Genomic DNA, 25525 nt, shown 5'->3' with positions numbered 1-25525 from the left:
CACCGGACAAAAGTAGATAATAAACTAGGAGAAAAACAGCGATCGGTTTGATTGCAAATACTCGATAAAAATCTCAAAATTTTCAAAGTGTGAGAACCGGAGGTCGTTCTGACCCTTTTATATCCTTCAGAGACCATCGGGCCGATGGTCTACTCCCTCGGGCCGATGGTGAGTACCATCGATCCGAAGGTCCCACACTTAACCGACTTAAAATGGAGTTTTCCCTCGGGCCGATTGTCATGTCCTTCGGACCGATGGTCAACTTTTTCAAAACTCATAGAAAATTTTCGGTTTTTCCTCATTATAACCTTACTACCTTACCCAGGGCTGATCCTTTAAGTACGAAAACAGTTTATAAGATCTTGTTCAAGCTTGATTAACAAATTCAGAAAATAAATTCCCGCTTCGACAAAGAGAAAAGATCATTTACAGCCAGAAACAGACATACACGAAAAGCAATGACATATTTTTGTATTTTTCCGAAATATGGAAACATGAAAACAAATAAGTAAAAGAACAGATAATCAAAACTCAGTATATTTCACGATAACAGAACGATTCCAAGTTAACGAATTAAGTCACTTAGCATGTTCAGATCTGGACATATCGTATCAATCATTCAGAAATCATTATAAAACAGAATTTGTCATATCTCAATAACCAGTATTTTTGTGAAACGAAAACCTTAAGGGATCAGAACTTGGCCATAGTTGCAGTAATCATTTATGTCCATAATCCACATAGTCATTAGCAATCTAAATGTCTGATTACAGGTATAAATTTTCATTAAGCTTAATCAGATTAATTCTTACAGACCATATTGGCATTACTTAGCATTTAAAACACATTTAACGTGTTACTGCTCGTTAGGCAAGGCGGTCACGGAAGATCGCACGATGTTTCAGGTAACCAATTCTCATTACTTTCTGTAACAGATAATTAGCAACTTTCCTGTTACCACACACTTGTACCGTTGGCCCAACTGATCAGAAAATCTGAGCAAACGTATTTTGCGACATCCCTGTCGATCATGAATCTCCACCATCAAGAATCATTTGACTCGGCTGATCTCATAGATATCGAACATTCCGAACATGCATATCTTTCGATTAACCAGCCGCTATAAGTCCCAAATGCTTCGATTATTATTAAAGTTATGGTTGGAAACGGAAAGTGCAAGTCATGAAATTCCTTGCTGTCACAGGTTATCCCTCGGGGAATACAGTGCCTAACAGTTACAGACTTTCATCACAGACATCTTCAGAGATTACACGAACATTCTTCTTGAAATATTTGAGATCCCTTCAATTCTTGACTTCACCGACTTTCAGACTTTAATGTCTCGCATTTCAATGACATGATTTACTCGACATGTGGTGCACCTACTTATTTTCACATTTTTTTTTTTTTTTTTTTTTTTTTTTTTCAGTGCACCACAATCTTCAATTCAGTTTGTTTAGGAACTGATTTCTCTCGCATACTTTGTATGGTTCTTTCACAAGATATTCTTTCTGGACATTCTTCTCGCTGGAGTTCTTTCTTGCAATTGTCTGTGAATCAGTCTGTGATTTTGGATGAAAGGCAAGATATTCCCCAGAGACATCCTAGAGATGTATTTGTGAGTGAATTTTGGGGGTTTAGTTTCGATTCAAGCATTTAAGAACGAATAGAAACCTGGTGTACACACTTATCAGAACATCCTCACTAAGTATTGATCTCACACTTGTCCCCGGCATGCTCGCGAGAGCGTATGATACCCTTACGACTGGGATGGGGGCAAGGATTGTCAAAATCTCCAACACAGTGGGGGATATCCTCACCGTCTACCATTTTCTCACCAATCTTTTATCGATACAATGCAAGTGGTAATATAGGTGATTACCTTCAACCGCTTTAGATCAATCGTGACAACTATGTCTGGTTGTGTAATGCCTCATTCTGGGAATTAATCAGTTTAAGCCTACCCATAGTCAGATAAATAGCGTACTTATATCTATTTACTTCTGTGGACATTTACATGCAGGCTCAAGTAACTTCTTCATCTCCCCCTAAACAGGTAAACAATTCTTTTCTATTTTTCAATTTTTAGAGTTTTTCTGATGATGCAATATTCTCCCCCTAAAATTCTAAAAACAAAAATATTTTTGGCTTTTTGGATTTTAAGATGCATGCAGAAGTAAAAACAAAAGTAAATCTACCTAAGAAAACAGCACATAGCAGAAAAACACACTAAAGCAGGCATAAACGAGAAGAAAACATGCAAAGACACACCTTATAATACAAATGAACACATAAAGCATACAGGGCTATATCACATTCTCTTTGTCTGGGACCACGTCTTTTAAGTCTTTAATACCCAATTCATTTATTAAGTAGTCAAAACGCGGTTTATCAAAAGCTTTTGTGAAAAGATCAGCCCTCTGTTCAAGTGATTCCACCCTCTGTACGTCAATCAATTTCTTTTCATAACAATCTCTAATGAAGTGAAATTTAATCCCTATGTGTTTAGTTTTAGAATGATTTACGGGATTTTTAGTCACAGATATAGCAGCATTATTATCTATGAAAAGAGGAGTGTTAGTGAAATTCAAACCGTAGTCTCGAAGCTGCTGTTGGATCCAGACGACCTGAGATGTACAGCTAGCTGCGGCAATGTACTCAGCTTCACACGTTGACAGAGCCACCGCATTCTGCTTCTTGCATTGCCATGAAACCAAACGGCTACCTAAAAACTGACAACCTCCTGAAGTAGACTTGAAGTCTTTCTTGCAACCACCATAATCTGAATCACTGTAGGCGATCAACTTGAAATCCTTATCACAAGGATACCACAATCCCAAACTCGGCGTTTCCTTCAGATACCTCATTATACGTTTAACCACCAACATATGATGCACGTTCGGATTTGCCTGATAACGAGCACACAAGCAAACCGCAAACATAATGTCGGGTCTCGACGCCGTCAAATACATCAAAGAGCCAATAATTGCTCTGTACAATGTCTGGTCCACCCTTGTTCCTTCTAACTGGGGTGACAGACCGTGATTCACAGCTAACGGAGTTTTAGCAGGCCTTTCATCTTCCATCTGAAACCTACTCAAAATATCGGCAACATACTTTGTCTGATGCAGGAAGATACCCTTATCAGTCTGAGCAACCTGGAGACCGAGAAAGAACTTGATAGTTCCCATGGAACTCATCTTGAACTTATTCTGCATAACCGTCTCGAACTCTTTAACCATACTATGATCAGTCGCCCCGAAGATAATATCATCAACATATACCTGCACCAACATGATGTGCCCCCCTTTCTCTTTAATGAAGAGAGTCTGATCAATAACTCCTCTTCTAAAACCGTTTTCTATCATGTAGTTTGACAAGGTGGCGTACCATGCTCTAGGAGCTTGATGTAACCCGTACAGCGCCTTGTCAAGACGATAAACCTTCTCAGGGAAGTGAGGATCCTCAAACCCTGGAGGCTGTTCAACATACACGGTATCGTTTAAAACTCCATACAAAAACGCGCTCTTCACATCCATCTGATACACCTGAAATCCCATGTAGGATGCGAATGCCAAAAACAATCTTATTGCCTCCAGTCTAGCTACTGGAGCAAACACTTCATCATAATCAACATCAGGTATCTGCTGATATCCCTTTAAAACTAAACGAGCTTTATTCCGGATCACGATACCTTGTTCATCTTTCTTGTTTTTCAAAACCCACTTTAGACCGTACGGCACACACCCGTGAGGTGGATTTACTAACTTCCAAACCTCCAAATGCTTAAACTGCAATAACTCTTCTTGCATCGCATTAACCCAATCACCATAATGCAAAGCCTCTTGAACATCTTTCGGTTCTATCTGACACACAAAACAAGAATGAGCGTGTCGAAAAATTCTCCCCGATCGATTAACCTTAGAGTAAAAAGCAGCAGCTACATTTGCAGTCTCAGTGGGGTCATCATTAAGAGAACTATAACGCTGTCTTGTCGGCAATCCCTTATCATCTACCAGAAAATCGTCTAACTTTCTAGGACGAATTACTTGACGATTCGATCTACGGACACCCCCAGCACTTAGAGGCTCCTCATCGGAGGATTCAGAATCCTGGACTTGAACGTTATGAAACGGGTTAACCTCATCGTCAGATCGAATAGGTTGTTCATCACCCGAAACACTACTATCATCTTGCGCACCCTCATAGTCACTAGTAACTTCACTAGTAACTTCAGGATTCAATTGTACTGTTCGGCTAGAGGTCGACGGGACCTCTGGTGTCGTAGTCGTAGTTCTTGTAACTTTACTTGTAGAAGCAGAAGAAGTGGAAGCTTCATTTGTAGGGCCCCTAGAAGTAGAAACCTCTGTTGTCGAAGGGACTCTTTCAGCTGTAACATGTCTAACATCACTGCCAGACTCATACAAATATTGGAGTGCCACATCTTCATCTGTAATCTCAGGTGGGATACCAAACGAATCGAATAATTCTTCATAATTAAAATGCCATGAAAACCCCTTAACTGTAATAGCTCTGGAGTCAGTGCGCGGCACCTCAACCTCGAAGTGAACTTCTACCCTCTTCGTCTCAGTGTTGTAAACCCTCTTGTTCGGATTCCCATACCCAAGAAAAATACCAGTCACCGCTTTGGGATTGAACTTACCTCCTTGCTCTCTAACCATAATGGTGCACGGTGCCCCAAATGGTTCGAAATGCTTAACATTTGGCTTCCTCTTCTGTAATAACTCATAACAGGTTTTATCAAACCGTTTAACTATCAGAACCCTGTTCATCACATAACAAGCAGTATTAACCGCTTCACCCCAGAAAGCAACTGGCAAACCGGAGTCGGCCAACATAGTGCGAGCAGCCTCAATCAACGTACGATTCTTTCTTTCGGCTACCCCATTTGCTTGAGGAGTATACACGGGACTAAACTGCTGTTGAATCCCTCTTTCTTTGCAAAACAGCTCCATCTCTTTATTCTTAAACTCGGTACCATTATCCGTTCGTATTTTTCTCACCTTCAGCTTATACAAACTCTCTAATTTGATAATCAGCAACCTGATTTGCTCGAACGTCTCAGACTTTGCTTTTAACATCACTACCCAAGAGAAACGAGAATATTCATCAGTAACAACCAAACAGTACGATTCCCCAGCAATAGTTTTACGACTAATAGGACCAAAGAGATCCATATGTAAAAGTTCAAGCGGAATATCGATTGAATGATACTTCTTGGGCAGATGAGCTTTCTTTGTTTGTTTACACTTCGTACACGGAAGACAACCATCTGGTATCTGAAACGTTTTAACGTTTACCCCGTCAATTAATCCTTTATGCACCAGATGATTCATGTTTCTCAAACTCAGATGACCCATGCGCTTATGCCACAACATTGACTCTTGTTCAGTAGCTTTCGATACAAAAGCTTGATGCTCAAGATTCTCTTTAATTACCGGCTTTTCCATATTCAAAACGTACAAATCCTTATACCTCGGCGCTTTCAGTAGGATCATATCTTCCGGTATCACAAACTCTTTCTTCAAAATATAACAGTTCTTCCCATCAAAAGCAACGGGAAAATCTTTTTCAGCAACTTGTGAGACAGACAACAGATTGTGAGTCATCTGTTCCACGTAGCGAACCCCCTCAAAGCTTACATTACCATTCGTTAAAGTACCTTCAGCAGTAATTTTACCCCCTTCATCTCCTGCAAAGGAAACCGGTCCACCATCTATTGTTTTCACTTTAGAAAGTAGCGACAAGTTCCCTGTCATGTGCCGGGACGCCCCACTATCAACGATCCATGTACTGCGTCTAGGATCGTAGGCGACCTGCACAAATAAGTAAGAGATTAGTTAGAAAGGGGTACCCACGCCCTGACGGCAGTGGGTTTCCCATTAACATCTACCACAGGCAACTCAACCCAGTTGCCCTTTGCACCCGACGGACCTTCATTTACCAAAACCTGTTTAACATTTGACTTTGGTTTCCACAGTTTCTTTGGTGACACAGGTTTCCTATAATAGTCTTCCGTTTCAAACGTTTTAGATTCAGAAGACACTGATTTGGAAGAGCTAGACACAGGAGAGACTGATCTCATAGGGTAAAAACGTTTGGGGCTGAGATCATTCCTCCTTCGTGGTGTCTGCCTGTTATACCCACACCAACCCGCCTTGTGTCCTGACAACCCGCAGGTGTAACAATAGACACGTTTATCAGCACAGTAGCTATCATCAGAGTTGACGAAAGCTGGTCCCTTATCCTTAGATCTAAACTCCTGTTTATGTGGAACGGGGGGTTGTCTAACATTAACGTTGGGTCTTGACGGACTAGTGGTCTTTAGGTCAGGTCTCTGGGTCTGTCTACGCGCAGGCGGCACGTATTTCCCGACACTACCACTAATTTCCTCTTCCACTTTGGGTGGAGAAGGAAACGTTGGACCGGAGATGACCTCCTTATCCAGACTGGGTCCCGTAAGGAACTTAGTCTGTGGTGCCGGTGTCGACTTCTTTTTGTTCCGTTTATGCTTAGCCGCCTTTTTCTCTTTGGGTTTCTCAGCATCACTCGCTTTGCGAGCATTTATCGGGTTCTTCAAAATTGTGACCTGTTGGACGGTAGGGGTCGGTTCAGCAATGGGTTCGATAACATTGTCACAATCACTATCAGTTTCAGTAGAGCATTCCTCTACTAACCCTTCTTCCCGCCCAGCAAACTCACCATCTTTTATGATCTTATCATTTACAACTACCTTAGGTGCTACGTCCTCAGCCCTAAGTCCAAACACTTCCTCCTTAGTTCTACTGGTCGGGGTTTTCACATATTCTCCCAAGAGGGGAGGAGCCATATCATTATAGCTAAGACCCCTTTTTCCCGGGTTTTCCTTAGTCTGAGTTTGGTTTAACACGTAGGACATTCTATTCCAGTTGTCATGTAAAGCCTTCTCCTTTTCATACTTAGTTTGGTAGGAGTCTCTCTCAGTCTTAAGGCTTTCTATCTGATTAATGTACATATTAATGGCCTTATTGTTATCTATGATGGTGGCCTTCATTGTACCTACCTGGAATTCTAAGGACTTAATTTTCTTCTCATAGTCCTTCTGCTTGTTCAAGATAAAAACTACCTCGTCATAGTCCTTCTTCTTTTCTCCTAATGTCTTTCTACTCAGGGCAAGGTCTGCTTCTAACTTAGCACAACTATCACAACTAGTAGGACTCTTGCTTAAGGTATCAACAATGGCTTCTAACCTAGTAATTTCTGACTTATGTCTAGCACAATCAGAACAAATAAAAGAAGAAGAATCAGTGTCAGTACATACCTTATCATCATTGGAGACATTAGCCATGAACGCGAAATTCTGGGTCTGCTTCTCCAAGGTTTGATACTCAGACTCGGACTCCAACTCCGATTCTGAACTTGAGTAGTCAGAATCATCTGCAACAACCTTTACTTCAGCCACCTTAGCCTTATCAATTCCTTGAGCAACCTTCTCCTCGGAACATTCACCCGAGCTGTTCTTAGCAAACCAATCACCACTGTTGAAATCTAAACCGAGCGGTTCATCATCTGACTCGTCAGAAGACATCTCATACAAATCTCTCACATTTTTAAACTTTTCAGCCAGATGATCACTAACTTTCTTTCTGAAACAGGACTTAACGATCTCATCACACCGTTTAATACAAGCTTCACACTTACACACATAGCATTTACACTCAGAGGTACTTAAACAACCAGCCTTTTCTCTCTCAACCCTAGCAGCTTCTAACTCAGCCTCAGTCTTGCCAACAAACACTACATTAGCATGTTCTCCGTCCAAACCAATCGACCATTCATAGCCCTCGTCAGAATAGGAATTCGAGTTGAGAGCGGCCTCTGACGATGAATCACTCTGTTTCTCATTAGACTTCCCATTAACCGGAACTATCCTACTCTCATCATCTGCCTTGTGACCAGCGAATGGATTGAAGTGACCAGTCTTAGCAGGCCTGGTACACGTCTTCTTGAAGTGACCCATCTCACCACAATTAAAACAACGAACTTTAGCTATATCGAACCCAAACTTGGAGCGTTTATTCAACGTCAGATTCTTCTGACCAGTTCTCCTCAGGTAACTTCTTGCTCTCCGCACAACTATACCCATTGCAGCCATGATATCCATTCTCTCCAACTCATCTGGGTCAATCTGCTCCATATCCTCATTGTCTAGATGTTCATTAATCGAACCTCCCAATAACGTTTCGTTGTACGAGTTCACAACCAAAGCAGCCAACTGCATATCCTCCTGAATACCCTCTTTTGACCTCTTACGAATGTTATCAAGCTTCATAACCGGTTCCTGAATTGGAGGTGAACTGTAACTATCGGTATAACCAATTTGAGGTGACTTCGGTGGCAACTTGCTAGATGAGGAATTTGTAGACACATAAGCTGTCTCAATCGGTGCATGTTGCGTTGATGAACTTCCCGAGACATTCTCAGACCCTGCGGCATTACTCAATCTCTTATTCTTAGCCTCTCTCTCAATGTCTTTTTCCATCAGCTTTGAAGTAAATGAAGTCAAGGTAAGCGTTTCTCCTGACGCTTTCCTGGTCTCAATTTGATCAACTATGTAATCCCACTTTTCTGGTAACCCATCTTTCAAATGCTTAATGGACTTAGCATCGGTAACTTCAACTCCATAGCTTTGACACTTACTAACTATCAGTCTATACCTGATTAGAGTCTCACTCAGGCTTTCGTTGGGCTTAGCAGCAAACTGTTTCCATTCTGCCTTCAACGACTTAGCTTTAGCTTTGCGGTAGACATCTGTACCTTCCACAGCGGACACTAGTGCCTGCCAGAGAGAATAAGCCGTCTTATTGCTCTCAAACTGACAGTAGATAGCCTCATCTAGAGCTTGAGATAGATGTGCATACGCTTTGCACTGTAAATCATACGCTTCCCTCTCTTCTGGAGTGAACTCAAACACTTCTTTCTTGACTCCATCAGCACCTACCGGAGCATTATACTCAGTTTCAATGCATTCCCAGAGTCTGGTGTTAACTCCGTTCAAGTAATTAATAAATCGAGATTTCCATGTCATAAAGTCATTAAGATTGGACAACCTCGGAGCTCTAGTAGCCGAACCAATCGTTTGTTCGGTCAATAGGAGATTCTGTACCCCTGTGCTAAGTGAAAGGGCATACTCACGACTAACTTGACTACTTGAAGAAGACATATTCGCAAAAATTTCAAGAAAATAAAAGGTTACTGTTCTGGTTCACAATCGGTTCGATGGTCTGACAATCGGTTCGATGGTCTTACAATCGGTTCGATGGTCTCTAACAGTCGAGTCGATGGTGAAATACTTAACACTCGGAAGTATAAAGTCTATCGGGTCGATAGTCAACGAAGATCGGATCGATGGTCTTTGAAGATCGAGTCGATGGTAAAACACTATCGGGTGAGGAGACTATCGGGTCAAATGCTCACTATCGGATCGAAGGGGAGACATTCGGGTCGATGGTCTATGACGATCGGCCCGATGGTAGTTCTTAACAGATGCAGACTCAACTAGGGTTTTTTAAGGCCGTTTCAATGGTAGATCGCTAGAAATCGATAGAACCTTAGATCTAATGCTTAACGAAGGTTGCTAGGCACTAGATTAACACAAACCCACTAACAAAACAAACTTCTAACGTGCAAAAATTGAGATTTTTGACCAAAAACTTGAAAACCTAACAAACCCTAAACCTTTAAAAAACGAATCAAACAGTTTAATCCGGCAACCTGGCTCTGATACCAATTTGTTGTTGTATTACACGGATCTTGATTAAACACAACGACCTATAGGCGGAAACTATGATCTTTTGATTCGAATACTTGAAATCCTAAGGTTTCGATAACCTAGATGATTAAACCTAGATATTCAATTGCCTAGAACAAGTGTATTCGGTTGTGGGTTGTGAGGGAGTGCTGGAATCGACAGGAACCAAGAAACCAAGTGAAAAATACGTAACCTCAATTAGTTCCCGTCATCTCATATTTATATAAGACCCAGCTACCATCGGCTCGATGGTCTTAACCATCGGTCCGATGGTCTTCTCCCTCGGGCCGAGGGTCCCTGACCCTCGGGCTGTGTTTCGATCGTCCAACCAATTAAACAATCGTTACACTAGACATTCATTCAATAACATAATCATAAACAAATCATAATAAGGCAAACATAATAATGTATCAATGTTCATTACAACTCGATAATAAAAAGAACAATAAGAACTAGGGATTATGCACCAACAATTCAAAACTACAGTGCTAAACAATTGAAACTACAAAAGTATTCATGGCTTTTAGCGTCTAGGGATAATAATAATAATAATAATAATAATAATAATAATAATAATAATAATAATAATAATGGTCTTCGTATTATTAATAATAATAATAATAATAATAATAATAATAATAATAATAATAATAATGGTCTTCGTTGTTAGTACTTATTACACCGACAGTCTTTAAAAATTTCTTTAACATTAGTCATGCGCTTTGCACCTAAGGATAATTTTGATATATTATCTAGAAAAATCCATCAAAGATGAACACTAAGTTGGGTTTTTTTTTATTTATTTATTTTTTATATCATCATCATTCACATCCACCAACGTGTTCATCCCAACCATCACCCACGGTTAAATCAATCAATTAAATTACCAAAAAATCCATATTGCATATTTGTCAATTAAATTAAATTACTACGGTACTATTTATTATGCATTCAAAAATCTAACAACAATACCCAACAGAGGTTAATATTTTTTGTTATCACCATGTTGAAAAGTCTTTATGCATCATTACATCATACAATATATTTTTACTATGCAATTATTATAATAAGTTATATTACCTGTTGCGGGAAATCTCCATTTTCCATCTGAGAATTAATCAGTAATCTTGCCGCACGATGCAATGGTGTTGGATCTCTCTTGGCCTAAACAATAAGCATATAACTTTATTAAATTTCGAGACTGGTTTGTGAGAAAACATACCATCAATTGATCAATAATTTACTGCTGTACTTTTTTTTTGGAAAATTTAGGCTTATTTTTTTTTTTTTGAACGGCAAGATTGTATCAGTCCGGACCGAAGCCTAGACATCAAATTTAGGCTTATTACAATAGAATCAACTATCAACTATATATATATATATATATATATATATATATATATATATATATATATATATATTACTTGAAGCTCGGACAACCTCAAATTTAGTAGTAATTAGTAATACAAGTAAAGTAATAAAGTAAAATTAGTTTGGATGCAAACCTGGTCAGCATCAATCAGAGCTAACATAGCCCATCCCGTATTGACCACGTGAGAACTATTTCCTTCAAGGTTGGTATACACCTGTATTGATAACATCAGATTTGGTTGGTACATGGGATTCAGTTAAACAACACAGACTGTACATGTTATTTACCAAAATTAATTACAGTAAGTTTTAACCTTATCCTGACAAGAGAGGTAGCACTCTCCCCATCCACCATCCGAATCAAGTTGTTTGGACAACAAAAAGTTACAAGCCTTGCGAATGCTACAACAATTTGAGTAGTTTTTTCCAGCAGCCACTAACCCTTTTATTCCAAACCATGTCCCATAGGTGTAACAAACCGCCCATGAACCATACCTGATCAATCAATGTTCACCTCAAATTTAGTATGATTACATACATACATATATATAGGACCATGTATGTATGTCATTGCAAATTAATTATGGTTCGAAAAAAAGAACAAAACAAACCATGAACCATCTGGTTGTTGGATTGTTTCAAGGAATGCAGCAGCTTTATTAATACAAGCTTGTATTTCTTGTCTCCTATGACCAGGGTACAATTTTTGGAATGCCACCAGAGCTTGAATGGCAGCCGAAGTACACTCTACATATCTGAAAAATACCACACCCGTTGTTGGTAAACAAACAAGCACAAGATCCACAACTTAATGAAAATTTAAAAAAGAAATAAAAAAAAATAGGTCATGATGATATCTTACGGGTAGTCGATAATGATGTCACCAAAAGTTTCAGCAGGATTGAGCAACTGAAAGTCAGAGTACATGTTTAATGATACATTTTGCCACACTTTAAAAAATATATATATATATATATATATATATATATATATATATATATATATATATATATATAATATACAGGAAGAGAATCCGCCAGAAACAGTCAATCGTGAAATAGCAACTGATCGAAAGGATACCTACCTCTAACCAACCGTAGGATCTTGTAAGTTCATATGATGCAAAACCACCATTACCATTCTGCAATTATTAATGATTAAACATTCACATCAATGAGCAAAAAACAATTAACAGATTATTTTATTATAAATGTGATGTGATAGGAGGATGATTACAACACCCAACAAACATTACCTGTAAAGATAAAATAACATTGACAGAATCATATAATCGATTTTCATCCATTGGTTCATCAACAATTTCTGAGGGCAATTTCGAAAGCAGGAGTGCAGCCTAATATAATATTAATCGTGTTAAATAACAAACAAAACAGGAGGTATTAATTAATAACTAATAAGATGGATAACTTGAAGAATATAATAATAATAATAATAATAAACAATAGTAGTAACCTTTAAGCCTTCTGCAGTACAATCAGAAATGGGCCACCCGTGATCTGCAGTTGAGAAAGGCCAAGCACCTTTCGAAATATGACGATACCAATAATCAAGATCGCCAGTGCAGTTATCTACCACCTTTAATTATTATTTAAAAAAAAAAAAAACAGAGAGAGAGAGAGAGAGAGAGAGAGAGAGAGAGAGCAATTAAATAGAAGCTAGATAGGGAGATTGAATCTAAAGGTGATGTGACCTTTAAAGGAACATATAAGTTTACTACTAAGACCACTCCCAACCATGACGCCGTCATGGGCACTTCCTCAGCGCCACATCAGCTTTCTCTCTCCTCTTTTCTCACCACTTCCTCCCATAACACTCCCATAACACAACATTGCCAACCATGACATACTTCCTCAATTTTTTTATTTACTTTATGTATTATTATTAAAACTAAGTTAGAGTTAAAAATCAATAATTTACCAATCAAATATATGAAATAATGATTAAAAAAAAAAAAAAAAAAACAAAAATCAAAAGAAGACTACACGTATACTACTAGTATAGAACTCCCAATTTTTAGCAACTATCAATTTTGTAGTGGGTCCCATATAAATAAAAATATAAAATACAAAATTAAATAAATTACACCTACCAAACTCATCTTCAACCTCACCCCTTCCTCAACCTCACCCACCTTTTTTTAAACTTCCATTTTTCATGATATATAAATTTACAGCAAAAAAAAGGAAAAAAAAATGCACTGAAAATTGAAAAAACCACAAAACTTCGCCCTCACTCTCGTGGATATGAGGAAATTTTCCAGGGCGAGGAGCTTGAGTACGAGGGAGGGAGGAGCCATGGCGGTACAATGCCATCGGCGCCCTCGAGGAAGTGCAAGGAGGGCGGCCCGATGGCTCACCGTTGGGAGTGGTCTAAGACCACTCCCAACCATGACGCCGTCATGGGCACTTCCTCAGCGCCACATCAGCTTTCTCTCTCCTCTTTTCTCACCACTTCCTCCCATAACACTCCCATAACACACCATTGCCAACCATGACATACTTCCTCAATTTTTTTATTTACTTTATGTATTATTATTAAAACTAAGTTAGAGTTAAAAATCAATAATTTATCAATCAAATATATGAAATAATGATTAAAAAAAAAAAAAAAAACAAAAATCAAAAGAAGACTACACGTATACTACTAGTATAGAACTCCCAATTTTTAGCAACTATCAATTTTGTAGTGGGTCCCATATAAATAAAAATATAAAATACAAAATTAAATAAATTACACCTACCAAACTCATCTTCAACCTCACCCCTTCCTCAACCTCACCCACCTTTTTTTAAACTTCCATTTTTCATGATATATAAATTTACAGCAAAAAAAAGGAAAAAAAAATGCACTGAAAATTGAAAAAACCACAAAACTTCGCCCTCACTCTCGTGGATATGAGGAAATTTTCCAGGGCGAGGAGCTTGAGTACGAGGGAGGGAGGAGTCATGGCGGTACAATGCCATCGGCGCCCTCGAGGAAGTGCAAGGAGGGCGGCCCGATGGCTCACCGTTGGGAGTGGTCTAAGTGAAGTGAAAGTGTGAGCACCTGTGACTTGTTTATGAACATGTGTCCTTTCCTCAGTGTATTACCAAACTCTCGAATGAGGTTTGTTGAAATGATTGCTTGCACAGCGAATGCAGTATCCCATAATTGACTACCATTATAACCCTGCATTATTAGGTACGTAATTATTATTATTATTATTATTATTTCAGAAATTGAACGTCACACAGATGATGGTGCGATGTAAAAGTCATCTGAATACCTTCATTTTCATGCCATCTTCAGCGAGCCACAAATAATCATGTATTCTTGGGAGGTGCAACTTGAAAGCCTCTGAATTTGGATCTTCAACCCAGCAACACAGTATATTTAACACCTGAATGAAGTAGAGATTAAAAATTTAGAATAATTACATTTTGGACGTGCACTACTAGAAAAGAGACTTTTTGTGAGAACACTTATTGGGAGGACACTTATGTTCTCACAAAAGGGTAGCTAAAGGACAAAAATGTGGGTCTGAGTTGAATTTCTAATTTGACTAACACTATTGTGAGGACAAGTCCTCACAATATATGTTATTTATTTTATTTTTGATTTTCTTTTTACAGTCAAAGAACAAAAAATAGAGAAACGTTGAATTTTTTTTGACCAGATGTATTGTGAGGACATGTTCTCACAATAAATAATTATTTTTATTTCAATAATTCTATTTTTATTAAAATGAATTATATTTAAATTTTCAGTTCCCTCTAAAATGAAATAAAAACCTGGGTAACTTATTGAGAGAACATGTCCTCACAATAGGTGATTAATTTTCTTTTTTTAAATAAATCAATTTATATTAAAGCAAATTATATTTAAATTTACAATTCCCTCCAATATAAACCAAAAACCCGGGCAACCTATTGCGAAGACTTGTCCTCACAATAGGTAATTAAATTCTATTTATTAAATAGTGTTTTTGTTAATACCAGCCTATTACGAGGACTTGTACGTATCTCTATACAGTAAACATAATATGTATGCACGATAAGCTTTTGGATCCTCCGATAAGCCTTAGGCTCGTCTGATAAGCCATACGCTCGTTTGATATGCCAATATGCCATACACTTGTCCGATAAGCCTTAAGCTCGTGCAATGTGCTGTAAGGTCGTCATATGTGCCTTAAGGTCGTCCGATGTGCTGTAAGGTCGTCAGATGTACCTTAAGGTCGCCCGATGAGCCTTAAGGTCTGCCGATGAGCCTTAAGCTCATCGGATGAGCCTAAAGGTCATCCGATGAGCCTTAAGGTCGTCCGATGAGCCTATAGGTCGTCTGATAAGCCCTAAGGTCATCCGATGAGCCTAAAGGTCGTCCGATAAGCCCCAAGGTCGTCCGATGAGCCTAAAGGTCGCCCGATGAGCCTTAAGATCGTCCGATAAACTATTGAATCCTTCGATAAGCCTTAGGCTTGTCCGATAAGCCTTAGTCTTGTATGATATGCCTTAGGCTCGTACGATAAGCCATACATTCGTCTATTGAGCCATACGCTCGTTCGATGAGCCATAAGCTCGTCCGATGAGTCTTAAGGTCGTGTGAAGAGCCTTCAGGTCGTTCGATGAGCCTTAAGGTCTTCCTATGATTCTGCAGGTCGTTCGATGAGTCTTAAGGTCGCCCGATCAGCCTTAAGGTCGTCCGATTAGCCTTAAGGTTGTCCGATGAGCCAATATGTCGTTCTATAAGCCTAAAAGTCTTTCAATAAGCCTAAAAGTCGCTCGATAAGCCTTAAGCTCGTACGATAAGCCTTAAGATCATTAGATAAGTGTTATGCTCTTCCGATAAATCATACATTCGTCTATGTGCCTTAAGGTCGTCCGATGTGCTGTAAGGTCGTCAGATGAGTCTTAAGGTCGCTCGATGAGCCTAAAGGTCATTCGATGAGCCTAAAGGTCGTCCGATGAGCCTAAAGGTCGTCCGAGGAGCTTTAAGATCGTCCGATAATCTATTGAATCCTTCGATAAGCCTTAGGCTCGTTCGATAAGCCTTAGTCTCGTCCGATAAGCCTTAGGTTCGTACGATAAGCAATACATTCGTCTATTGAGCCATACGCTCGTTCGATGAGTGATGTGAAGCGAGGTGTATATAAAATAGTTATTATTTTACTAGGAAAACACTATTAAATACGATACAATTTTACACAAGATATTTATTATTTATAGAATGGATATACTTAAACCTTGCTACAACACTTATAGGCAGTGTACCTAATCGTACAGTAGTGTAGTTTTTAGTAAGTCCGGTTCGTTCCACAGGGAAATCTTTAAACAAAGCTTAACGCTATATTAGTTTACTTTTATAAAAATACAAATATATATATAAGTAATATTATTATTATAAAGGGGGGTTTTTACCGTTTAATGACCGGTTTGTCGATTTTAAGACTTTAGTCGCAGTTAAAACCTAATGTAAAATATAAAATAAATACAAGACTTAAATTAAAGCGTAAAGTAAATAACGATAATGAAATTGCGAATAATAAAAGTGCGATAAAAATAAACTTGCGATAATTAAAAAGTACGATAATTAAAAGTGCGATAAAATAAAATAAATAAAAGTGCGATAATTAGAAGTGCAATTAAATATAAAATAAAGGAAATTAAATATGATATAAAAGAATTATGCTTATTTAAACTTCCGTAATCATGATGTTTGACGTGTTGATTTTAGTTTTATGCCCATGGGTTAATTGTCCTTTGTCCTGGATTATTTAATATGTCCGTCTGGTTTTTGTCCATAACAGTCCATCAGTCATAAATATAAATTGCAAGTGTCCGTGTCAAATTATTATTATACCCGAAGATAAATATTCCAACTAATTGGGGATTCGAATTGTAACAAGGTTTTAATACTTTGTTTAATGAATACACCAGGTTATCGACTGCGTGTAAACCAAGGTTTTACTACTTTGTTAACAATTACACCAATTACCCTTGAATGTAATTTCACCCCTGTTTTAATTATTCTAGTGGCTATTAATCCATTCCCGTGTCCGGTTAAATGAACGATTATTCGTACATATAAATACCCCGCCCATCGTGTCCGATCGAGTGTATATGGTAATTTATAGGGACGCCCAATTGTAAATCTTTATATTAACATTAACAAACTTTCATTTAGTTAAACAAATATAAAGCACATTATTAGCCCATAGTCTAATTTCCACAAGTGTCGTTCTTTTGTCCAAACCCCAATTATGGTACAAAGCCCAATTACCCAATTTTAGTAATTAGCCCAACATCATGATTACTTCGTTTTAAATAAGCATAATAATAACTTAGCTACGAGACATTAATGTAAAAAGGTTGAACATAACTTACAATGGTTAAAAATAGCGTAGCGTTACACGGACAGAATTTCGACTTACACCCTTACAACATTCGCTAACATACCCTTATTATTAGAATTATAATTAAAATTAAAATTAAAATATAAATATATATATATATATATATTACGTATATATTGAGAGAGAGATGAAATAAGATATGAAATTTGATCAGAATTCGGTTGGCTTTATAGCCAGAGTTGAAAATTGGGGCTCCGCGACTCGCGGCAAAATGCCCTTCAAACTCCGCGAGTCGCGGAGATATATTTACAGCTCACACCCTTGGAGTTTCTTGCTGCCGACGGTTTTAATAATATATATATAATATATATATAATTAATATAATTAATTATATATTATATTATATTTATATACATAGTTAACTTGTAATTTTTAGTCGGTTGCGTCGAGCGTTAAGAGTTGACTCTGGTCCCGGTTCTGGATTTTCGAACGTCCTCGCGTACAATTTAATATCTTGTACTTTGCATTTTGAATCTTGTACTCTTGTGATTTCGAGACGTTTCTTATCAATAATTGGAACCTTTTTGATTGTCTTTTGTTCTTTTGAGCTTTTTGGTCGTTTGCGTCTTCAAATCGTCGAATCTGTCTTCTGTCTTCACCTTTTATTATTTAAACGAATATCACTTGTAAATAGAACAATTTCAACTAAAAGCTTGTCTTTCTTGAGGAATAATGCTATGAAATATATGTTCGTTTTTAGCATTATCAAATATTCCCACACTTGAGCGTTGCTTGTCCTCAAGCAATATTGTCTTGAAATACTAGAATCACTTCTTTATTCTTCACACTTTGTACATCAGTGATTTCTATACGGCGGTATAAACTATGGTAGTAACGATATGGTTTACAGTCCCACATGACTATAAAAATTTAGATCCATTAAGGAAATTGGATCTTTATGAAAACATTTGATCTTTTGAAAATTAAATCTAGTTTTTACCCTAGATAAGTTTTCCGGAATAACCCTTTACCGGTGTTTGCAAAATATTTTTGTGGGTTTGGTGGGTTTCAGATTTGAAAATTTTAGCTCAAAACTTGCGGTTTTGTGTCACCCACTTGCTAACCTTGTATTTGGAAAGCAACACGTCCAGTTTACTTGTTCCGTATATTACCTTTCGGCAAACTACCGTCCGGTTGTAAAGGAAAGCGTTGAACAAGCAACTGTTAAGGCAATGTCCCGTGACATGCTTTTGATTATGGTCTATAACGTGTCGGACGCAATTACTATCCTTGGTAGGAGCAATAGTAAAGCTCACCCTTATAATTTTTTTTTCGGTCTGGCACAAGGTCATGTCTTTGACCACTATGCAACCACCGTTCTTACGGTTGACACCCGATTTAGTTCAGGTGACCTAATGAATTCCAGGTGAATTCCTAGGATTTTACGTTCAATGGTAATGAACGCATTGAAAATAGGGTTTTCAGAAAACAAATCGGTTTGTAATTTTTTATCAAAATATTTTCTCGTTCAAGCTCGAGTTTAGATATCATTGAATTCCATGAGTTTGAATTCTCAATCTTTAAGGTCAATCTCTAGGATTGAGTAATATCAGTCTTAAAAGCTGATTTTTAATCTTTAAGGAGATTATCCTTTCTGGGGATCTGATTCATTAGTCTTATCCAGCTAATTTGCATGGTGCCCCCCCATTGTACGAGATAAATCCTTCTCATGGTTAGGATAAATCTGACCACTTGGCGACCCTGTTTAATGCTGAGGTCCGTGGATTTCCAGCCGATTTTAGAGATGACTTTTCTAGATTTTTCGTCAACCTACAGCTGGTCTGGACGACAACTTCATGACCTAAATCAAGAAGCGCGTGTCTTTTTCGGAAGACTTTACTTCCTTTTAATGATGGAATTGATTCATCGTGTAGATCCATCTCTTCTTTTCTTTAATTGGGTAAAACAGTTTAGTTTAGTCCAAAGCAAAAGTATTTTCAGTTATTTGTTACAAATATATGTGGCATATGTTTAAAATAACTTGGTAAATTTTCCCACACTTGGCTTTTTATTTTTTTCTTTTTTATCGTCCTCTATTCCATTTTAAATGAATTTTAACATTTTAGTTTGTTTCTCAATTTATGTCCTTTCCGAGGTAACAATAATTTCGGTGTTAAAACCTAGTTTTATCGTTCATAAATATGTATAAACATGATTTTGAATTCATTTAATTGAAAATTTTGAAAATTTTTACTAGAATTGGGTAGTTAGTATATAAGACTAGGGCTGTTCTTTTTTATCAGAGAGCACTAGATTCTAATACAACTACTGCTTTACTAGTATTTTTAATGGTAACCAAGTGTTTAATATAAAAATTTTAAAATCCGAAAGAATTTAACCCCTTCCCACACTTAAGATCTTGCAATGCCCTCATTTGCAAGAAATCAGTAACAATTTAAATTATTGAGGGTGATTTGTGTGAAAATGATTAAATTTTTACCAAAGTTTCCAAATATATTGGCGTTTGTTTGCTGAATGATAAATGGTGCACATCATTTGTTCATTCCGTCTTGTTGTTATTTCACATATATTTTGCATCTTGTCGTCAAAATTAGTTGCTTTTGCTGAACTTAATGCCAGTCTTTGAAAATGCGTTGTTTTACCCTGTTGTGTACATAAGATAAACTGCAAACATATATACATATTTTTGAAGTTTGGTATATTACCCCACATTCAAAAATTATTAAAATCTAAGAATAAGAGTTAGATTATTATAAAAATGATTACAATATTAACAAAAGTATTAAACATATCAATAATTACAAATTACAAAATAAAAAAAAATAAGTAAACTAAGGATGATATTGGTACCAATAGGGGTTCCACGCATAACCATAAGTGCTATAGAATGCTTCGGCAGGGTCATACGTAGGATATGGTGGCTGCATCTCTATCGACCAAGGAGGGAAGACGGGTTTCGGTGTAGGAATATAGTTTCTACCTATATGTTGGCAATGCGCTATGATCTGGTTCTGATGAACTTGCCAATCTTCAAATGCTCTCTGTCTAGCATTTTCGTATTCCTGAGAAGCTATAAACCTATGCATTTCTTGCATCTCATTCCCCCTCCTACATTACCTTGTTCCTGGTTTCTCTCCACCTGTGGATGTCTACCATGGTATCGTACTGCGGCGTTATTTTGCCGCTTCAAAACTTTCGCACCATGGTATACATTTAAACCTATAGTGTCGCGGGGTTCCGGCTCTTCTAGTAATAATCCCCCCCGACTTATATCCACACCGAGATATTCACCAATCAAAGTAATAAAAATACCACCTCCTATTATGCTATGTGGACGCATCCCCCGAACCATAGCTGATAAATAATAACCCACACAATATGGTATACTTACAGCGCTGTGTGGGTCTCAAATACACATATGGTAAAACAAATCTTGTTCATTTACCTTTTCTTTGTTTTTACCCCTTTGTGTAATCGAATTAGCTAAAAACCTATGTATTACTCTTAATTCGGCTCTATCTATATCCAAATAAGAGTAGTTTCCCCCTTTGAAACGGTGATGGCTTGTCATTTGACTCCACACACCGTGTGTATCAAAATTCTCATCTATCTTTCTACCGTTTAGTATCAATCCTCTACAATCGGCAGACGCTAACTCCTCAGGCGTATATATACGTAAAGCCTGAGCCATGTCCAGTAAAGACATGTGACGCATCGAACCGCCTAACAAAAATCTAATAAAAGAACGATCGGTTAAACTAGCTACCCGATCATTCAACTCTATACTACATAACAACTCTTCACACCATACTTTATATACAGGTCTGCGTATGGTGAATAAACATATCCAGTCATTAAAAGAAGAATTACCATACCTCTGTACCAGTAATTCCCTAATTGGCCCGGCCAATTCTACAGCTTCTAAGGGTCCCCATTCTATGACCCTCGGTACCTCAACAACCTTGGAATGAAGAGTATGCAAACCCCGTTGATATTTTGGATAATCTATCCAAAGTCTGTCAAATCTCAGGTTCGGGTGCAACTGTTCCAAGTGCATATCTGAAAAGGTCATGACTGGATGAGGTACATCCTGCTTGTAGTAGTTATCTACCTCCTGTTGTTCCAAGTTCTCAGCAGGAGCATGGCGGGCTTGGGATGAAGATTCACCCCTTTCATTCTGCAAAACACATCAAACACAAATTTTGTGCATCCAAATATGCATTAGTGTCAGCAAAATCATCAATCAAAATAATTACAATGACATTATCAATTTATATCAAACTTAAGCTTATTTTCACATTTTTATCAAATCTACACTTTTTCAAATAAGCATATACGAAAATTTTCGCCAAGTTCATAAGCATTCAACTCAAATAACATGTCAAAATAATCATTACTAGCAAATAAACAAGTCTCAAATGGCATTATCTTTCAAAAATCAAGTTCATGAATTTTGGACTTGAAAAAGTCCACTTTAATTCTCAAAATCATGTTTATGCTCAAAGTTTGGATCATTTAACTACCTAGACATGTTACACTACTCAATTTAGCAACAATTCATGACAAAAATCGGCCATAACCTGTTTATATCAAAAAGCCCCAAATTGCTCAAGAACACAAACCCTAGATTATTCAAAATTTGAAGTTTAAGGCTTCTAATCATGTTAAACAGCATCAATCTAGGTTATACAAGCATAATACATAAACAATTTAAGTCTAATTACACTAAAAAGCATCAAAATCAAATTGGGGAAAAATAGCTCAAGAACACTAAAATTCGAATTAAATGGTGTTTAGGTGTAGAAATTTACCGTTTTTCTTGAGTAGTTCTTAGATATCATCCTTCTCAACATGATTTTAGCAAAAAATTTGGTGATTAACGGTTAAAAATTGAGATTTTTGGGGGTGATTTTCGGTGGTTTTCGGGTGCAGTTTCGAGTGTTTATGCAGTGTGTTTGTGTGTGGGGGAGTGACTGATCGAGCAGCTCTTTTTATTTTTTTTTCTGTGTTGTGGTCCCTCCGCGAGTCGCGGAGGTTTGCACTTCAAACTCCGCGAGTCGCGGAGTTTACCCTTTTTTTTTTTTTTTTTTTTTTTATAATCTTTAACTTATAAAACAATTAAGAAATTAATTTTAAAATTTTGTTTCCCTTGTTATTTAGGACGAGGTCGTTTCGGATCGATGTCCTAGTCCGTCCTTCGACAAAATTTTAAAATTTGTCTTTTTGTAGCGATTGTTTTAAAAGCTAAGATTTTTGGGTTTTTCAATGTTTTTGGCATACTTTAAATCAATAAGATTAAAAATAATGATAATAAAAGTTCTCGTCCCTCCCTCGGGTAAAGCAATTTCGGTTCAAAGACCTAGTCTTCAACTTACGACGAATTTTAAAAATCATATTCTTAACTTAATGAGATAAAGTAAATTTTTGTTTTTAAATTCACACAACTTAAATATAGAATTCAAAATTAAAAATTAAAAATTAAAAATTCACACCAAACTTAAAATTTGAAATGCATAAAATTTAAATTTCATATTTTAAAAATTAAAAATTCACACCAAACTTAATTTAAAAATTCATAAATTCATACCACACTTATATTAATTTTTCAAATATTTACAATTTTAAATATATTGTTTTTACAAAGTTTACAATATTAATTTAAGATTTAAATATTAATTTTAAAAACATGGTAAAAAAAAAAAAAAAATTAAAAATCTTTTTGTCTTTTTATCCCACTTTAATCAATCAAATATTATCAAAAATATGCGCCCCTCTTTTCGGTAAAGTAATTTCGGTTCCAAGACCTAATTTAACTCATGACGAATTTTTGAAATATTTTGGGTTGATTGAGTAAAGATATTTATACCTTAAGAATAAACGTTAAATTTCGCAGTGATGTAATAAATTTTTGAATGATATCAATAATTTCGGTCGCCAAACCTAATTTTATTTAATACCAATTTAATACTTTTTAGCGAACAAATTAGCGTTTATTATCAAAAGGTTAAAAATAAAAATAAAAATAAAAACTGTACAGACATACCTGTGAAATAGATTTCTTAGTTATATGATCTATTATATTCATAAGATAGTCGGTTTAATTGGTTTTCCATGGCTGCATAGGCGTAACCTCGAGCATTCATTGTCTTTTCTTCTAAACATATGAACGGTCCGTCTCTGCATAAAGTAACAAATTCGGTATTTGAATAGGTTTGATTATTTGAACATTTACCTCCATGTGACCATTTTCCGCATTTGTGACATCGTTCTAGGTGTCGTGCTCTTCTTTTCGCTGCGGATTTTGATTTTCCTTTACCAAATTGTAACTTATTATCTTCGCATCTGGATCCTTTTCTAACTCCGTCCATTCTTTCTCTGATTACTGATACTAATTCACTCGGTAGTATGTCATTATTTCTTTTAGTGATCAAAGCGTGTAGCATTAGACCATGGTTTAATTCACAGGCAGTCTTCATTTTGTAAAAACCTAAAAAAAATAAAAATTCAGAATGGGGGGAGAAGACTAGTTCTTTAGGGTCTGCTAGGGAAAGACCATACGTGTTCCATTTTCGAGAACTACACGAAAACAGATAATCTAACTCTAACAGAAATACATATTATCCTTTAAAGACTTGATTCTCCCCACACTTAGTTAGCTGTGGTGTCGAAATTGTGATTAACTTCGTTGTCGACTTCCATCGGACCCTGTATGTAATGTTTAACTCTGTGACCATTAACTTTAAATTCAATCCCATTTGAATTTATTAATTCTATCGTTCCGTATGGGAAAACTCTTTTGACTATGAATGGTCCAGACCATCTTGATTTCAATTTTCCAGGAAATAGCTTGAATCGTGAATTGAAAAGAAGAACTCTGTCTCCTTCTTTGAATTCTTTTGAACTTCTGATTCTTTTATCATGCCATTTCTTCGTTCTTTCTTTATAGATTAACGAATTTTCGTATGCTTCATGTCTTAATTCTTCTAATTCGTTTAGTTGACTTAATCGTAGACGTCCGGCTTCATGTAAATCAAGATTACATGTTTTCAAAGCCCAAAATGCTTTGTGTTCAATTTCTACTGGAAGATGACATGCTTTTCCATAAACAAGTCTAAAAGGTGTGGTTCCAATTGGAGTTTTGTAGGCTGTTCTAAAAGCCCAGAGTGCATCCTCCAATTTAATGGACCATTCCTTCGGATTTGATCCTACGGTTTTCTCTAGAATACGTTTTAAAGCTCGGTTGGTATTTTCAACTTGTCCACTTGTTTGTGGATGATATGCGGTGGAGATTTTATGAGTTACTCCATATCTTTTAAGAACTTTCTCAAGTTGATTATTACAGAAATGAGTACCCCGATCACTTATTAAAGCTTTCGGTGTTCCAAACCTTGCAAAAAGACGTTTTAAAAAGTTGACTACAACTCGTGCATCGTTAGTTGGGAGAGCTTGTGCTTCCGCCCATTTAGATACATAATCAATGGCTACAAGTATATATAGATTATTATGAGATTTTGGAAATGGACCCATAAAGTCAATACCCCAAATGTCAAATACTTCACATACTTGGATGACATTTTGTGGCATTTCATCACGTTGACTTATTTTTCCTGCCCTTTGACATGCATCACAGGATTTGCAAAGAAGGTGTGCGTCTTTGTAAATTGTAGGCCAATAGAATCCAGCTTCATAAACTTTTCTTGCTGTTAGTTGAGGCCCATAATGCCCTCCTGTTGGTCCTGTGTGACAATGGTTTAAAATTTTACTAGCTTCATCTCCAAATACACATCGGCGTATTATTCCATCGGGACAACTTTTAAACAGATGTGGATCTTCCCAGAAATAGTGTTTTATATCACTGAAGAATTTCTTTCGTCTTTGGTACGATAATCCTTTTTCAAGGAATCCACAAACTAAGTAGTTTGCATAGTCTGCAAACCATGGGATTTCTTTATAATCTATCTTCAATAGATATT

The 25525-nt window shown here is 36.9% G+C and overlaps 1 protein-coding gene across 1 annotated transcript in view; it reads right to left on the bottom strand.

Moving 5' to 3' along the window:
- Positions 1 to 10045: 10045 nt before the first annotated feature.
- Positions 10046 to 25525, bottom strand: part of LOC139898670 (cycloartenol Synthase-like) — a 34897-nt gene continuing 19417 nt past the window's right edge. Inside the window, exons 8-17 of the mRNA XM_071881429.1 lie at positions 14469 to 14582; positions 12656 to 12778; positions 12438 to 12536; positions 12267 to 12323; positions 12045 to 12091; positions 11794 to 11937; positions 11497 to 11677; positions 11317 to 11397; positions 10892 to 10975; positions 10046 to 10159 (exon numbers count right to left, since the gene is read on the bottom strand). Of these exons, the coding sequence (XP_071737530.1) occupies positions 10046 to 10159; positions 10892 to 10975; positions 11317 to 11397; positions 11497 to 11677; positions 11794 to 11937; positions 12045 to 12091; positions 12267 to 12323; positions 12438 to 12536; positions 12656 to 12778; positions 14469 to 14582 (1044 nt within the window). The remainder of the gene's footprint in view (positions 10160 to 10891; positions 10976 to 11316; positions 11398 to 11496; positions 11678 to 11793; positions 11938 to 12044; positions 12092 to 12266; positions 12324 to 12437; positions 12537 to 12655; positions 12779 to 14468; positions 14583 to 25525) is intronic.

This window comes from Rutidosis leptorrhynchoides, chromosome 1, assembly GCF_046630445.1.
Source record: "Rutidosis leptorrhynchoides isolate AG116_Rl617_1_P2 chromosome 1, CSIRO_AGI_Rlap_v1, whole genome shotgun sequence".
In the NCBI taxonomy this organism is placed as follows: domain Eukaryota; kingdom Viridiplantae; phylum Streptophyta; class Magnoliopsida; order Asterales; family Asteraceae; genus Rutidosis; species Rutidosis leptorrhynchoides.
The sequence above is the reverse complement of the archived record's forward strand: the minus strand, read 5'-3'. Positions and strand labels throughout refer to the sequence as shown.